Raw genomic sequence first — 18,057 nt, forward strand, 5'->3', positions numbered from 1 at the left:
ATTCTTTTGGACTTCCACCCAACATTCTATGACAGTTCTTTGTACATTTCAATTAGCTGCACATGTAGTAATATCTTATTTTCAACCTTCTCATATCCCTTATATTGTCAACTGCTAGTCAGAAGATATCCCCTACTTGTATTTAAGATTGAATTTTTGTAAATATTCCCCTAAATACTCCCAATCACTCCTTGTCTGTTTCATCATCTACATTTCTTATTTTGGGTGTCATATTTGCAAGCTTAGCAAATTCAATGAGTTTGTTTAACCATTGTTCTTTCCCTGGGGTCTCTGTTTCCAGTATCTTGTATATAATATCCTTGCAGCTGTTGTAGCATACAGTGGACGCTTGGGTTGCGAACGTGATCCGTGCGGGAGGCACGTTTGCAACCCGCAGCGCACGTCTGCACACGCGCGGGTCGCAATTCGGTGCTTCTGTGCATGTGCAAAGTGTGATTTAGCAGTTCTGTGCATGTGCAAGCGCCGAAACCCAGAAGTAACCCATTCCGGTACTTCCGGGTTTGGCGTGGTGCGCAACCCAAAAACGCGCAACCTGAAGCGTCTGTAACCCAAGGTATGACTGTATAAGTGAAAAAAATTGACCCTCAGCTTCTAGGCATTGCTTTGAGCTGCCCTGGGAAAAACACAAACAAACAAACAAAAATATATTTATAAATAAACACCCACCCACCCATATTTTAAAAACATGGATCCAATCCGAAACTGCAATCTCTTCCCAAGCCTTGCTTGGGCGCGGCAGCAGCCTCTGCGCCATCACGCTGCTGGCCTCTGCGCACAGGCGGCGGTGCGGGCGCAATTTTGCGCACGGAGCCGCGGGAGACTAGGCAACGTTACCTCTCCACCTCCTCCTCCTCCTCCGGTGCGCTTAAGCCCGGCTGTCGCCCCCCACCCGCGGCCAGGAGGCGGCGCCGGCGAGACGGCTTTGGCCGGCAGGCTCCCGTTTTAGCTTTGCTAGGCAGAGGGGGCGGGAAAGAAACCCTGCAAAGCGATTGCGCTCCCCGCGTCTCCTTTTTCTCCATCGCTTTCCTTTCTCCCCTCGACCTGCCGCCTCCGGGGGGGTTATTGCAAGGATACCGGAGCAGCAGCAGCAGCGCATCCTCGCCTGGGAAGGGAGCGTGGGAAAGGACGCCCAAGGGCAAGGAGGGACCCGATCTCGGATGCTGAGCCCGGAGGTCTGTGCGTGGTCCCAGCCACCGGCTCGCCCCGGCTTTGCCTCGCCTTCTCGGGAGAGCGATCCTTTGGGGATCCAGCAACCGGCGCCTCCCCTGGCTGGCTGCGATGGAGCTGCGCCTTGCCCCGCCTTACCTGAAGGTAAGAGTCACCTTGAGGGCGCCGCACTCTTCCCCACCACCCGCATCGCCCTCCTCTGGCCGGTATGGTTGCTTCCCGGGCCTGCGGAGAGTTCAGACGTGACGCCGTTCCTAACCCGGGGAGACGCTTGGAGGCGTGTGCCGGGTCTCCCTGGACGGGGCCGGTGGATGCCAGGACTCCAGGAGCCATCGAAAACGGGGAGAAGAGCTCAGGGGTTAACAACAACAATAATATATTATTTATACCCCGCCATCTGGCAGGGTTTCCCCAGCCACTCTGGGTGGCTTCCAATAATAATAATAATAATAATAATAATAATAATAATAATAATAATAATAATAATAATACTTTATTATTTATACCCCGCCCATCTGGCTGGGTGAAATACAAAAATACAATACACTAAAATACAATAATCTATTAAACATTAAAAGCTTCCCTAAACAGGGCTGCCTTTAGGTGTCTTCCAAAAATTTGGTAGTTACTTTTCTCTTTGACATCTGATGGGAGGGCATTCCACAGGGCAGGTGCCACTACCAAGAAGGCCCTCTGCCTGGTTCCAACAAAACACTAAAATACAATAACCTATTAAACATTAAAAGCTTCCCTTCTGGGGCTTACGTCTGAGTAAACGCAGGACGCTGCCATGTTCTGAGCCAGGCCTAAGGGTCCAGCAATCTCAGTGCTGTCTGCACTGACTGGCAGCAGCAGCCGTTGTCCAGGGATCCAGTCAGGGAGCCTCCCCCCCCCCCCAGCCTTAGCTGGAGATGCTGCCAAGGAATTTGAACCCAGGATCTCCTGCATGCACATCCAGCTGTGTGGCCTTTCCCCCTTTTGCTACCAGAACTACAGAATCTGTGATTCCTGACTCCTAATTAGTTTGGGTCTGTGCAAATTGGGCTCCAGGTATTAATCTGTGTGCAATTCACCCAGGGGTGAGCGGACGGGGATTTGCCTTGTGATGTTGATATTGGTTGAGAAGCCAGGCAAAAGGTCAGCCTATGGAGGAAGGACAATATACAAAATTTAATTAATAATAATAATAATAATAATAATATGTGTCAGCTGTTGCTTTTCTCACCCAGGTCCCCACCTGTTTAGGGTTTAAACCAGGGGAGGCAACCTAAGGCCCAGGAGCCGGATGCGGCCCAATCGCCTTCTAAATCTGGCCCGCAGACGGTCCAGGAATCAGCGTGTTTTTACATGAGTAGAATGTGTCCTTTTATTTAAAAGGCACCTCTGGGTTATTTGTGGGGCATGGGAATTTGTTCATTCCCCCCGCCCAACATATAGTCCGGCCCCCCCACATTTTCTGAGGGATGGTGGACCAGCCCACGGCTGAAAAAGGTTGCTGACCCCTGGTTTAAACCAACCTTCCTAAACCTTCTACTTTATTTCCAGCTGTTTTATTTCCAGGTTTCTTGGGGTTTGTGGGTGGTTTAAATGTGCCTTAAATGCATGGTGAGTACAGAGTCTTAGACTACAACTCCCATGAGGCCCCAGAAAACACCGCTGCTTTGAAGCGGCATGTATCACCAGCTTAAGGCATTCCCACCGCATATATTAAAGTACAGTGGTACCTCGGGTTAAGTACTTAATTCGTTCCGGAGGTCCGTTCTTAACCTGAAACTGTTCTTAACCTGAAGCACCACTTTAGCTAATGGGGCCTCCTGCTGCTGCCGCGCCGCCGGAGCACAATTTCTGTTCTCATCCTGAAGCAAAGTTCTTAACCTGAAGCAATATTTCTGGGTTAACGGAGTCTGTAACCTGAAGCGTATGTAACCTGAAGCGTATGTAACCCGAGGTACCACTGTACATTCAACACATGCTTAAAGCCCGTGACTTCCCACCAAAGAATCCCGGGGAGCTGTAGTTTGTTCTGGGTGCTGGGAATTAAAGCTCTGGGGGGGACTACCATTCCCAGGATGCCTTGGGTGAAAGCCACGTGCTTTAAATGTATATTGAATATAATTTTGGTAGTTTCACAGCCCTCAGAAGTTTGGTGGGGGTGGCAGGCCAGGACGGGGCCTTCTCAGTGGCAGCCCCTAAATTGTGGAACTCCCCACAGAGGTGCGTCTGACAGCTTCATTACCTGGCTCTCAGAGAATGCTGAAGACACCTCTTCACCCCAGCCTTTGGCACCTGAAATGTGTGTGTTTTCAAGGCCCACCCTATTCCCGTGACTGCAATCGGCGTTTTTTTATTCTTAATTTTATTTTATTTTATTAACATATAAAACACATACATTTACATTTACACAATACATATACACAACACACTACCTTATTTTCATAGCATAAAACTCTATATAATACCTACCTATCTACCTATACTATACATATCAACATACCTACACACCTACAACATACCGACCCCACACGCAGTGGCGTAGCGTGGGTTGTCAGCACCCAGGGCAGGGCAAGTAATTTGCGCCCCCTAACATGTGGAGAGTGAGTGAGCCAGGTAGGGGCAGAGAGCTGCGAGTGCAAGCGCGCACCCCCAGATGTTGTGCCCGGTGCGGCCGGCCCCCCCTGCACCCCCCACGCTACGCCACTGCCCACACGGACACCCACCAAGTGACTTGACTTCCAGCCATTCTTGTTACGCTACTTTATTTTAGCAATTAGCTTAAACGCATTTCGTTATTTCTTTAATCTCTTCTTCTATCTTAACTTTACTCTCCTTTCACTCTAATCATTTTCTGGATTCACTCAATATCTGTCAAAAGTTCTACTTTTTCCACATAGATTTTGATGTATTCCTTAAAGACAGCCCACTCCTTATTCACTTTTTGTACCGTATCTCCTCTTTTTTTATTCTTAATTTTAAATCGTCGTAACTCACCCTGGAGCTTCCTGCCAAACTGCGAGTAATACATTTATGAATAGTACCCATCAAGAAATCAATGAACGCGTGCTTTAAACAGCTGCAGCTTCCATCACCGTTTTGAAAGCACTTTTGGACACATATTGAAAGCACATAGTTCCCCCTTCCAAGAATCGTGGGAACTGTAGTTTGTTCTGGGTGCTGGGAATTGTAGTTCGGCAGGAACAAGCGTTGCCAGGATCCTTGAGTGGGGTGGAGGCCATGTGTTTTAAAGGCACAGTGCGGCACAGTCTCTCTCTCTCTCTCTTTTGGATTGCTGTGTCTCCATGGCGACTGGGTTTTTTGTTTAGGATGCTCTCCTGACTGCTCTTTCTTTCCGCTGCTGCTGCAGCCAGTCTGTATGATCTTTTTCCTCCCACAGGGACAAACCGCAGATGAGTCGGCCTGGGCGGGCCCACAAACCGCTTGGGCTGCCTGGCCTTGATCACTTTAAGGAGGCAGACACATGACCCATTGTTGTTGTTGCTGCCGCAGTCCCAGGATACGAGAGGGAGGAGCTTCGCTGCCAACCTCCCAGCCAGCCCATCACACTTTCCACTGCCTTCCTCCTCTCCGCCCGGCATCCTTACACAAGGCTAGCTGGCAGCAGAAGTGGCTCAGCTTCTCCTGAAGTCGGACAGCATCTCTCTCCGTAGGCAGCAGGCCAGCCCAAAGACCTCTGGTTTAAGTGAGACTCCAGGGATCTCATCTGTTGTGTGTCGTCCTACAGAATGAGACTTGCCAAGTGTCTAGAAGCCGCTGGATTCCTGTCCCACCGGAGCTGACAAGGTGCCGGACGTCGCAGGGGCTGGAGGTCGCAACCGAAGGTGATTCTACAACGTCGAGGCACATCCAGGGCGTTTCTCCTCTGTCTGTTCCAGATTCCTCCTGAGAAAGCCAGAGGGATCCTCCTCGCTCCCGGCCGGGACTGGAAATTGGATACTGGTGAGTCACTGGGAGTGACTTTGGGAGAGGAGACAGGAAGGGGGAAATAGCTGAGCTGGACATGGCAAACTTTGTGTGGGCACCAAAACCAGCCAGGAGACAGTGAGCTCAGGCAGTACTGTGGTACCTCGGGTTACATACACTTCAGGTTACATAGGCTTCAGGTTACAGACTCCGCTAACCCAGAAATAGTGTCTCAGGTTAAGAACTTTGATTCAGGATGAGAACAGAAATCGTGCTCTGGCGGCACGGCAGCAGCAGGAGGCCCCGTTAGCTAAAGCGGTGCTTCAGGTTAAGAACAGTTTCAGGTTAAGAACGGACCTTTGGAACGAATTAAGTACGTAACCAGAGGTAGCACTGTATTATGGTATTTATTTAATTATTTATTTATCAGCCAGCTTTCCCCCAGACTGCGACTTCCTGAAGGCAGCTTTCACAAATTAGAACAACACCGATAAAATGCAAAAAGCTCCTTGAGTTTGCAGATACCTAGATACCCCATAGTGGTGAAAAGTAGTGTGTTTTTTTCTAATTGATTTATAGCAGTTATTTCTAAATTTTCACCCATAAATTACCATCTCTTTTTTGTAAAGCACTTTGAGGCTTTTTAGAACGAAGCGGTGTATAAATTTTATGAAATAAATGAGCAAACATGCTATTTTTATGTTAAATAAATAAATAAATAAAAATGCAAAAAGCTAAAAACGTGTAACAGGTAATTGTTAAAAAGGAACGGAACTCTATAACAGAATTAAAACAAATCTATTAAAATGCTGATAGTGAAAACAGCACCTTAAAAGTAGTCATTTCCCGAAGGCCTGTTGGAATAAAAGTCTTCACCTGCCATTGGAAGTACAGCAAGGAGGGGGCCAGTCTGGCCCTCCTGGAGAAGGAGCTCCAATGTTTGGGAGCAGCCACTAAGAAGGCTCTGTCCCATGTCCCCACCGAGCGTTCCTGTGTGGGTAGCGGGACCAAGAGAAGGGCTTTGCTCGAAGATCTCAGAGCCTGGGCAAGTTCATATGGGAGAATAGGGTCCTTCAGATAGCCTGGGCCTAAGCCGTATAAGACTGACACCTGGGTTAGTTGGATGATGGTTTCAGGATAATGTTTTGTCTCTAGGCTCACAGCTGTTTCCACAGGGACTCTGTCCCTTGTGCTGATGCCAGGCTGCCGCCCCCGATGTGCCCACCCTCTCCGGGGAGAAGAAATGAAGCAGAGATGAACGCTGGCAATGGGACACGACCCCTCTTTCCCTGGAAGCTGGATCCGCAGCCGCGTGGGGGGCAAAGGCCCCCCGAACCGTCCCGGCACGCTCTGCCCCTGGTCTTCACGGTCTTCGTCTGGCTGGCCACGGGGACCACCATGTCCAGCCTCAACAAGTGGATCTTTGCCGTCCACAACTTCCGCTACCCGGTCTTGCTCTCCTCCCTGCATATGTTGACGGCCGTGGTGGTGGGCAACCCTTTGGCGAAGCTGCGGGCCGGCGGCGCCGGGCACCCCGCCCTGTGCCCTGCAGCCAAGGGCAGGGTTTTCCTGCTGAGCCTGACCTTCTGCGCCAGTGTGGCCTTTGGGAACCTGGGACTGAACTACGTCCAGCTGGACTTTGCCCAGATGGTTTACACGACGACGCCGTTCTTCACCCTGACCCTCTCCAAGGTGCTGCTGGGGAAACACCACCACCCCCTGCAGTACGTGGCCATGGGGCCTATCTGCTTGGGGGCTTCCTTGAGCATCGTCGGGGAGGTGCATTTCGACCAAGCCGGCTGCTGCTTCCTGTTTGCCGCCACTTTCCTCCGCGGGCTCAAGTCCATACAGCAAAGTGAGTGTCTTGCGTGGCTGTGCGTGGGCCGCAGTTCCTGCGGGAGGGTGGCCTGTGTGGAACCTTGGCCCTTCTTAAAGGTAAAGGGTAAAGGGGACCCCTGACCATTGGGTCCAGTTTTGGTCAACTCTGGGGTTGCGGTGCTCATCTCGCTTTATTGGCCGAGGGAGCCGGCGTACAGCTTCCGGGTCATGTGGCTAGCAGGACTAAGCCGCTTCTGGTGAACCAGAGCAGTGCATGGAAATGCCGTTTACCTTCCCGCCAGAGCGGTACCTATTTATCTACTTGCACTTTGACGTGCTTTCGAACTGCTAGGTTGGCAGGAGAAGGGACCAAGCAACGGGAGCTCACCCTGTCGCGGGGATTCGAACCGCTGACCTTCTGATCGGCAAGTCCTAGGCTCAGTGGTTTAACCCACAGCGCCACCCGCATCCCATGGCCCTTCTTAAGGGTCCTTTTTAAAGTGAGTTTCTAGTCTGGGAGTCATTTCAGACTCACAGCTGTCCAGGGAGGCGCAGGTCAATTGTGTGTCCAGGGCAGCTGATTACCAGATCTATCTGGTACGCAGGCTGAGACCCTACCTGCCTGCAGACTGTCTCACCAGAGTGGTGCATGCTCCAGTTATCTCCCACTTGGACTATTGCAATGTGCTCTACGTGGGGCTACCTTTGAAGGTGACCCGGAAACTACAACTAATCCAGAATGCGGCAGCTAGATTGGTGGCCACTGAGACCATATAACACCGGTCTTGAAAGACCTACATTGGCTCCCAGTGCGTTTCCGAACACAATTCAAAGTGTTGGTGCTGACCTGTCAAGCCCTAAAAGGCCTTGGCCCAGTATACCTGAAGGAGCATCTCCACCCCCATCGTTCAGCCCAGACACTGAGGTCCAGCTCTGAGGGCCTTCTGGCAGTTCCCTTCCTGTGAGAAGTGAGGTTACAGGGAACCAGGCAGAGGGCCTTCTCGGTAGTGGTACCCACCCTGTGGAACGCCCTCCCATCAGATGTCAAGGAAATAAACAACTATCTTACTTTTAGAAGACATCTGAAGGCAGCCCTGTTTAGGGAAGTTTTTTAATGTTTGATGTTTTATCGTGTTTTTAATATTCTGTTGGGAGCCACCCAGAGTGGCTGGGGAAACCCAGCCAGATGGGTGGGGTATAAATAAATAATAATTATTATTATAGTCCTTATGGCTGCAGAGATGTGCTTGAAAGCGTGTGGGTGAAGAATATGAGCACTCTGTTTTAGTTCTCCCTGGGAATAAATAATGGAGGAATTATGCCAATTGAGCACGTCTGCAAAACGTCTCTCGTTTTGCATTAAGCAGAGTCTAGCCCTTCCCAGAATTCTAATTGCATTGAAACCAGAGCCAGATTCGAACCTGGAATCGTTCGTTTCGTTTGTGTGCTGAAACTTAAAATGCTGAGCAGGGCAGAAGGCATGTTTTGTTTTTGGGATGCTAAATCTTTGCCGGGAGGTTTTCAGAAGGGAATACTTTATCCTTCGCTGGGCTGTTGTCTTGGAAATGGGATAGCTCATTCCAGTTTGTGTGTAACTTAAACATACAGCCTTCTGAACCTTCTAATGGTGGAGCTAGGTCAGATGCAAGCCATCTATTCAAAGCACCACAAATCCCACTTTAAATGGTCAAGGCTTTCCCCCAAGAATTCTGGGAGTTGTAGTTTGTTAAGGACTCTGAGAGCTTGTTAGAAGATACTTATTCCCCTTCCAGAGCTGGAGCTTCCACAGTTTCCTGGGAAGAGGGGTTGATTGTTAAATCACTTTGGGAAAGAGGGGGGGCGGGTTTCTCCTAACAACTCCCAGCCCCCTTAACAAACTACAATTCCATGACTAAAGTGGGATCATGGTGCTTTAAATGGATGGTGTGAATGTGACCCTACACCAGTGAATCTCTATGCCAGTGATGGCCAAACTTGACCCTCCAGCTGTTTTGGGACTACAATTCCCATCATCCCTGACCACTAGTCCTGTTAGCTAGGGATGATGGGAGTTGTAGTCCCCAAACAGCTGGAGGGCCAAGTTTGGCCATCACTGCTCTATGCATTTTTGCAGCTGCTGCCTGGCAGGCGTTTGGGACTACAATTCCCATTAGTCCCGGCCAGGGCTGATGGGAGTTGTCGGTCACAACAGCCATGCTGGCTAAGACTGATGGGAACTATAGCCCAAAATACTTGGAGGGAATCAACTTGGGAAAGGCTACTCCCTAAAACATCATATCTGGGCTGGACTCTTGTCTCCAATGCAGGGTTGTGCAAATTTAACATGTACTTCCTCATTCTTGCTTGGTCATCTAGATGCTCAAAGAAATGTAAGTGGCTGTTTACTTTTGGAGGAGAGGCCACTGGGGCCTTTATGATGGATTCATTTTTATTTCAAAAACACATCTTTTTTAAAAACAACAACACCCCCATATACAGTTTGGAAAAGGTCAGGACTCAAGGGCCTAGTTCTCAGTGAGGTGGTAAACCTGTGTTAGGGTTGTACTGCTTCAAATTGCAGGTTTGGGACTCCCAGGATTGAATGCTGCTCTGTACAAAAGGATTCAATGCACATAAGCAGTGAGCCTTTTCCTTGACCTGCTGGTTTTCTAGGTGCGGGGAGTTTCCTACCTGTGAGAGAGCATTTCAAGGCATAAGGCTTCCTCCCCCAAAATGAATAATAATAATAATAATAATAATAATAATAATAATAATAATAGTAATAATAATTTTATTACTTATACCCCTCCCATCTGGTTGGGTTCCCCTAGCCACTCTGGGCAGCTTACAACATATCAAAAAACAGTTGTATGAAGCTGGGACTGATGGGTTGCTTGGCCGTCCTGGCTGGGGCTGATGGGAGTTGTAGTCCAAAACAACACCAGGGTGCCACGTTGAAGAAGTCCATGCCATGTCGAGGAGCGGCCATGCCTCGGGGAAGTTCTCTCCTGCCTCCTGTGTGCTTTTCTTTCCCTCCTCAACCCCTCTCTGAATTTGGTGTTTGTGAATTTGGTGTCCAGCTCCGAGGGCCTTCTGGCGGATCCCTCCCTGTGAGAAGTGAGGTTGCAGGGAACCAGGCAGAGGGCCTTCTCGGTAGTGGCACCCACCCTGTGGAACGCCCTCCCATCAGATGTCAAGGAAATAAACAACTATATGACATTTAGAAGACATCTGAAAGCAGCCCTGTATCGGGAAATTTTAAATGTTTGATATTATTTATTATTATTATTACTAAAGGTAAAGGAACCCCTGACCATTAGGTCCAGTCGTGGCCGACTCTGGGGTTTCGGCGCTCATCTCGCTTTATTGGCCGAGGGAGCCGGTGTACAGCTTCCGGGTCATGCGGCCAGCAGGACTAAGCCGCTTCTGGCGAACCAGAGCAGCGCACGGAAACGCCGTTTACCTTCCTGCCGGAGCGGTACCTATTTATCTGCTTGCACTGGCGTGCTTTCGAACTGCTAGGTTGGCAGGAGCAGGGACCGAGCAACAGGAGCTCACCCTGTTGTGGGGATTCGAACTGCTGACCTTCTGATTGGCAAGCTCTAGGCTCTGTGGTTTAACCCACAGCGCCACCCGCGTCCCTTATTCTTATTCTTATATTTTATATCTCTCACCCCAGGTACCTTCCTGCAGGAGGAGCGCCTGGACTCGCTGACCTTGCTCTGCCTCACTTCCCTGCCCAGCTTCTACATCCTCTTTGCGGCCGCCTTGGTCCTGGAGGTGGGGCCCGCCTGGGACGGCACCCTGGCCTACGGAGGGGGCCTCTGGGCCTGTGTGCTGCTCAGCTGCCTGGGCTCGGTGCTGTACAACTTGGCCAGCTTCTACGTCATCTCGCTGACGTCGGCCCTCACCATCCACGTCCTGGGGAACTTCAACGTGGTGGGCAACCTCCTGCTCTCCCACTTCCTCTTTGGCAGCCGCCTGACGCTGCTCAGCTACGCGGGCATCGCCCTCACCCTCTCGGGGGTCTTCATGTACCATCACTGTGACTGCATCGCCTCCTGCTGGCGCTCCAGGGGTGGGCGGGGCAAAGAGGAGTAAGCGGAGGGAGAGAGGACGTGATTGGAGCTGTGACTGCCAATCGCGGGAGTTGTAGGGCCAATGGGGTAGGGGGCCTGCCCCGCCAACCTCAGCCTGCTCTTGTCCAGCCCCCATCTGGTCCAGGAGGGTTGGCACTGGCTGCCCGCTTCCTGCTCCCCGGTTTCAGTGTTGCTCAGCCGGCAGGAGGATGGGGACAAAACTAGAATGAGTTGACTCAGCCTGCTCTCTGGCGCCACCTACTGTTGGGCTCCCTGCTTTCTGCCCTACCAATGGGCACCGGCCACCATGGGGAGTTAGGGTGACTCTGAATACCCATTGTTGGGAATTGCAGGTGGGCAGAGTGTTGGTTTGCTCAGGTCCCTCTTGCAAGCTACCAATTGGGGCATCTGGTTGGCCACTGTGGGAACATGATGCTGGACTAGATGGGCTTGATTCGGCAGAGTTGCTGTTATGTTCTTACACCACCAATGCAGGGGGTGGCACTGCTGGCCAGCTCCCTCCCCTCGGTTTTGCCCTTGCGGAACTGCAGAACGGAGGACGGGGACAAAAGCTGCAGTTAGTTGGCTCTGCCTGTCGTTGGCTGTGGCGCCACCTACTGTTGGGCCTCCCTGCTTTCTGTTCTGCCAATCCCAATGGGTGCCAGCCACTACTGCCATTGTGGGAAGGTGTGCCTCTCCTCTCTGATGGATCATAGCACTCCTCTGGTATGTTGCAGGGGGACAGTGGGCGCTCATGAGCAGCAGATGCAAGAATTATGGGAAGGCTTATCCTCCCCCAAATAACTCAGCCCCACCTGACCCCGAGCCATTTTACGCACTGGGCAAGAGCTACAGCAGATGGTTTTTAGAGGAAGCCAGGAGACGCCACCTCTGCCCACCGAAGGATTTGACGGCACGGGGTGCGGGGAGTAGATGCTGCGTATCTGAATTCTCACCTACATAGAATCTTTTTTTAAAAAAAACATTTTAAAAATCCCTGCCCCTAGAAAGCCAGCACCTTGGGAGAGAGAGGGTTCTCTTCTCATTTTCTCCTTGATGTGCTAGATTTCTACATGCAGGTAGGCTCCCCAGCTCCTCTGAGGCAGATAATTCAAACATGCAGCCTCTGCGGAAGAGAGAAAGGAAGAGCGGATCTGCCTCAGCAGAGCTCCCTGGCACCAGCTGCTACTTCTCATAGGGCTAAAAATTGGGGGAAAACCAAATGTTTCCTTCTTTTTAAAAAATGTTGAGACTTGAATGTGTGCACCTCTGATCTCCGCAAGCCGCTTTGCAGCCATGCCAATTTTCGTGCCAGTTCCTTCCCGACCCCTCCAAGGGCACTGTGGGATTGATGCCCGCAGAGGGAGGTGGCACAGAGTTCCTCCTTTCTTTGGGCAGGGCTCCCCACTTGGTACTAAAGTACTCAATGAGCTGGGAAGAGGAGCTCCCATATAGGAGGAACATGGAGATGAAAAGTGGTGTGTTCAGGGGCGTGCATGTGTGCGCATGTGTGTGTGTGTCTATTTCCGTTCTCTACTGCCACCTGGTGGGGTGGCGTATAGTGCAATTTTTATGGATGGATGTTTTATTTCTGTGTTGCCTGCTAGTGGATTAAGGGTGTGTGTGAGAGAGAGAGACATGCACATTTGCTTATGAGTAGACACCCATTAGTATTTTCTTATCCTCACTGGGCTACATCAAGGATGAGGAGATCTGCCGCCCTCCAGTTTCTGTTGGACTACAGCTCCCATCAGCCCCAGCCATCCTTGTCAATGGTTAGGGATGATGGGAATTGTAGTCCCAGCATCTAGAGGACTATAGAGGTCCCCCCATTCCTGGACTAGGTAACTCTCCTACCTTAGGATGCTCATTTGCTTTCAGTGGATGAAGAAAATCTTTGCTGTTTGGCTTGTGTGGATATATTTGAAGGGCATTTTCCACCTGCCCACCAAATTCACTGAAATCCTCTGATAAATGGGCACCCATTAAGCCCACTGGTAGTGGGTGAAAATGGTCAGTATTACTCTCCATGGGGTAAAATGCTTTTGGATGCGTTTGTATTTGTTTACTTGTTGTTTCAGGGTGGGGATGCACCCCGTTTTTGAAGGAGTCAAGGTCAATCTGTGCATGCAGATTAAATCACATGGCGCAGAATTCTCTTGGACCAATTTCTGTTGCACCTGGAAGTCTACCATGTGAGGGGGTGAGAGTTCTAGCCCACCCGAACTCCCTGGGAGGCTAGCTTTCTACATGCAGGGAAGTGTTCACTGCATACTTTGGTTTCGTTCCTGCAGTTCGATGTGGAACTCATGTGTCATGTGGTTCACCAGCAAGTGTTGATTGGCTTTCAGCCGCTCCTATAGAAGTGGATTGTCGTTTCCCCCTTACGACACTGGCTGTCCTGCTTTGCATTTTACATGCTCTCCAAGTGGAGGCTAATGTACATATCCGTAATGTCTGCAAGATGCGCCAATGTCGGCTTGCTGTCATTTATAGCAAAGGGGGTTCGATAATCAGTGTGTGTGTGTGTGTGTGTGTGTGTGTGTGTGTGTGTTGGTAAGGCGTCTCTGACCTGGCGCTTTCCAGATGTTTTGTTCTTCCATTTCTACCAGACCCTACCAGCACAGTTGTTTTGAACTACAACTACAGCCATTCTGGCTGGGGGCTGCTGGGAGCTGTAGTCAAAACATCTAAGAGCATGTTTTGGAGGAAGGCTGGGTTCCGGATATCACTGGCAGAGCCAACACATTTGTCCCTGGTGAAAAGGCTGTGGATACAGGCATTTCCCTACTCAAGTGTAAAGGGAAACATAAAGGCTGAACTGACCCCCACATAGCCTGCCAGAATCAATTTGGTGCAGCAGAAAGAACTGTTAGCAGATTAATAAGATTGCCACTAGAAGGCTAGCCGTGAGCACTCAGCAGTGCTGGGTATGTGTGTGGCCAAATGTTTTTGCCAGTGTGTAAATTATTCAATTTTTTTTTAACAATATGTGTGTGTCTTTTTTGGGAGGGGGGGAAGGGTCGAATTAGGTTCAGCCCTAGCCACTTTTGTGCCTGAGATAAAAATTCGCAAGGCACCACTTTTGTCCACTGACATGAGGAAAAGTCAATATGACGATTCCTCTGGATACGTTCATATAGGGCTGAGTAAAAGTGTTTGAAAGTGCTGGTGGATCAGGTCTGTCTGTCCTACTAGTACCCAAAATATATCGGCTGGAACAGCCACTCCTAGTGTCTGTCCTCTGTCCACTGTCGGAGGCAGTATGAAGGGGAAGGTAGGAAAAACACCACCACTGTTGAGGAATTCAGTATTGAGAGTTCTTGGGCTTCTGGTCTCTTCTAGCCTCCTGTTTATGGATTGATAGAAGGGCAGAGGTTTCCTCACAATACCATTTGTTTCATAAAACCAGATTTCTATGGTGTGAGGTGGGCCCTGTGTCATTGTTAACTGCCGCCTGAGTTGTCCATAAAGCACAAGGTATTTTGTGACAACCGGAGTGGTGTAGTTGTGAAAAGTGTCTAATCAGGACCCAGGGAAATTTGAGTTCCTGTCCTCACTCAGCCATGAAGCCCACTGGGTGACTTCAGGCCAGTCACACTTTGGACATAACTATCATGGCTTCATACCCCACGGTTTTTGGATTCTGGCTAGTAACAGAAAGCCACAGTTTCGTGTGTAATGGTAAACTGTGGTTTGGTTCACCAGTATTAACACAGGAAGCTGCCTCACACAGAATCAGAGACTGCCGGTCCACCTAGCTCAGAATTGCCTATGCGGGCTATTGGCGACTCTCCAGAGTTTCTGATCTGAGACATCACCACCAGCCCTACCTGCAAATGCCAGGGATTGAACCCACGGCCTTCTGCTTTCAAGGCAGATATTCTGCCACTGAGCTACGGCCCTTTCCTTGAAGCCACCAGGGGAGGGGAAGGAGTGTGGAGGCTCGGTTTAACAAACCATGGTTTCCAGCGCCGACTGACTGTGTCCATCAGCTTAGCCTACCTCGCAGGGTTTTGTGGTGAGCATCTAAAGGGTAGGCAGAGGACCTCATATGCCAAGCTGAGGTCCTCAGTGGGAGAGTGTTAACAAAATCACCACCGTAGTGGAGGCATCGCCATTTTTGCACGCACAGCTCTGGGGAATTGTATCTGTCCGGTTTCCTGTCTGGTTATGCCGTCGCCGCTCTCGCCCCCGACCCTTCCTTCCAGCAGTGAGCGATCCTTGCCGTATCACACCCAGCCTGAACCGTCCCAGCTAGGGACACGTGTCAAGTTCTCCTTTCCTGAACCGTCCGGGTCATGCCATCCGATCAACGAGATAACGGGCGACTGAGGGAACCTCTGGCGTAACCAGAGCACAAAGAAGGCCAAGCCGGCCTCTCCGGTTTCGTTTGCCCTTCAAATAAAGCTCTATTTTTGTCTTACTTGAGCGGTTGTGCTTGTGTCCTTGAACGACCCGAGGAAGGGAGGGAAACAGAGATGTGGGCGAGAGGGAGAGCCAGAGCCCACTCCTCCACCTCCAGCAGCTGTTTTGAGAAAAGAAATAGCTCTACATCAGGAAAGAGGATAATTCCCCAAGGTCTTTGCCCTTCCGTTGCCAGAGAAGGCGGGCGATGCAGGAAAATGCCTGTTCCTGCCCATCACGGACGGTTGCCATGGCAGCCGGTCTCATGAAAGGCCTGCTTTTGCCAGCAGCAAACTCAAGGGGAGGTTTTTCATCCTACACCAGGGGTCAAGCACCTTTTTCAGCCCGACGGCCGTCTTCTCTTCCGGGCAACGGTGCCAGGGGTAGGCGGGACTGGAGGCAAAGATGGGCGGAGAAACAAATATGAGTTTTGATTTCTATATACTAGGCAGGTTCCTACTCACATTCAAACACAGCTCTATCTGCCGTTCAGGCAAGCAGGAGGCGTTATCGGAGTTCAAGGGCACATTCCAGCCTGGCAAAAACACTCAAGGCCGGGTAGGAAGCAAAGCTTGTGAAGGACAGGGCCTGGGGACAGGGAGTGTAGCTTGGAGAGCATTCCAAAAGCCAGATAGGCCTGGAGGGCCACATTGACTCCCCGCCAGGCCTGAGGTTCCTCACCCCCCAATGTTTGGAATAAATGGAGGCGGTAGATCAAGCCACATCTTAGGGCAGGAGTCAGCAAACTTTTTCAGCAGGGGGCCGGTCCGCTGTCCCTCAGACCTTGTGGGGGGCCGGAGTATGTTTTTTTGGGGGGGAAATGAACGAATTCCTATGCCCCACAAATAACCCAGAGATGCATTTTAAATAAAAGCACACATTCTACTCATGTAAAAAAATGCTGATTCCTGGACTGTCTGCGGGCCGGATTTAGAAGGCGATTGGGTCAAATCCGGCCCCCGGGCCTTAGTTTGCCTACCGATGTCTTAGGGCTTAGGCCATCTCTTCCTCCTCCTCAGATTTCCCTCAGCGGATCTGGCCAGTTTTCTTACTGAGCTCCTGAGGCAATAAGGAGCTGTCCACTGGCTATATATTTGAGCTTAGTTTCATCCCAGTTTAAAACAGATCTTTAATTGACCCTGGTTTCCACCCTTCAGTAAGGGGCCCAGGAAGGCAACGAAAGGGGAAATAATATTGCTTGGTGCTTATTCTCCCTTGCCTATCGCCCTTCCCCCCTCTCCCAATTTGGATTAACAAGATTAACATCTTGGCATGATCTCGCCCTCCCGGGAGCCGCACGGCATGGGGAACATTCTGTTCCTGGTTTGTCACCTTCTTTCTCCAGCAGGGCTCCTGTGCTTTTAACGTATGCAGGATCCTTATGGCAGGTAATGTCACACGGGACGGATATCCGACCTGCATGCGGCACTCGAGTGCATCGGAGCTCTAAAAGGAAATGGAAAGTGGGCAAGAGATTTAGGGCAAGGGATCCCCAAAGCTGCCACACACAGAGCAATGGGAGGCTTTGTAAACACTGTACATTTAAAGCACCATGTTATAAAGTTTTGTTCAAACGAGTCAGGATGGAGGCTGAATAGAGGGGTCATTTAAAAGAGCTCCCAGTTTAGCACTCGGATCTCTGGATGAACGGAGGCTGCTTTCAGACTGTTGCTGTTTTCAGATGAGATTCAGTCACTTCCTGACAAAAAGATTAGACTTTTTGCAATAATGAAAGTCGTGGGGAAATGCACTGGAAACGGTGAGAAAACCCTTGTTTTGATGCAATGTCATCTAAGCTCCCCGACATACAAATTAAAATGAATCTCATTAAACAGCCAACGTTGTGCGATCTCACTGCAAATAAATAGCCAACATCGTCTAACCTCCCTGGAAACGAATCAGGATCCGATGCTCAAGAAACTGATCACCTGGAGGTACCAACAATCCTGCTACACTACACCAGGTTTTGTAGTTCTTATTTATTTTCCTACACCCTGTACAAATCGCCTTTAAGGGCAAGGACTCTCAAAGTAGCACACAATTTTTAATAAATTAAATGATGTAATAAAAGCATGTTAAAAACTACTGAAAACAGCTGCAAAATAAAAGAGTTAAAAACCAGCAACAGATAAATGCATTCTTGGCTTTAGCTTTTCGGAACACGGTGGACATGGTGATATGAGGCTTTTCCTGTTTTGGAAATATTTTTTCGCTGCTTATCTGTGTGTCTGAATTCTTAAAGCTAGTCGGAAAAGACATCTGGCTTTCTGTAAACACAGTGGAGCTCTTTGGTTTATATTCTTGTGCCCAAGTTGCCACCTTTTCATCCTGGCTGTGCTCCTCCTCCTCTAACAGCAGACAGAGCAACACAAATAATTTAGGCAGGGGAGTTTTTTCCTGGCAGGGAGATAATGTGTTACCTGCTTGATTACATCATGGTTGCCATTGCTTAAGACAGAATGCTTTGTTGGCAACCCTATATTTATATAAACCAAATATAATAAACACATTGAAGAAGTTTATATAAAAAGCAGTAACATAAGCATGCCTATATTATAGTTCTTCAAAGAGAAACATTAACAGTGCAATCCTAACCTAATGTCTACTCAAAAGTAAGTCCTATTCACTTCAGAGAGCTTACTTCCAGTCAAGCAGGGTTAAGAATGCA

General features: G+C 49.8%; 1 protein-coding gene across 2 annotated transcripts; it reads left to right on the plus strand.

Annotated features, from left to right (window-relative positions):
* Positions 1-864: 864 nt before the first annotated feature.
* SLC35E4 (solute carrier family 35 member E4) lies at positions 865-15,408 on the plus strand. 2 transcript variants are annotated; one of them, XM_083590522.1, is made up of 4 exons: positions 865-1,332; positions 4,580-5,142; positions 6,262-6,961; positions 10,583-15,408. In XM_083590522.1, exons 3-4 carry the CDS (start codon positions 6,322-6,324, stop codon positions 11,002-11,004), a joined length of 1,062 nt encoding a protein of 353 aa, XP_083446648.1. In that variant the 5' UTR covers positions 865-1,332; positions 4,580-5,142; positions 6,262-6,321; the 3' UTR covers positions 11,005-15,408. The 2 variants fall into 2 exon arrangements, with proteins under 2 accessions (XP_083446648.1, XP_083446649.1); XM_083590523.1 differs by having other exon boundaries at positions 4,928-5,142.
* The last annotated feature ends 2,649 nt before the right edge of the window (positions 15,409-18,057 follow it).

Source organism: Podarcis filfolensis, assembly GCF_964270895.1.
Source record: "Podarcis filfolensis genome assembly, chromosome: 16".
Taxonomy (NCBI): Eukaryota; Metazoa; Chordata; class Lepidosauria; order Squamata; family Lacertidae; genus Podarcis; species Podarcis filfolensis.

Excerpts from the sequence above, each read along its gene's own strand:
- SLC35E4 (XM_083590522.1), top strand. The coding sequence starts at position 6,322 with ATGTGCCCACCCTCTCCGGGGAGAAGAAATGAAGCAGAGATGAACGCT. Across the intron at positions 6,962-10,582 it reads GCTCAAGTCCATACAGCAAA|GTACCTTCCTGCAGGAGGAG; the intron begins GTGAGTGTCTTG and ends CTCTCACCCCAG.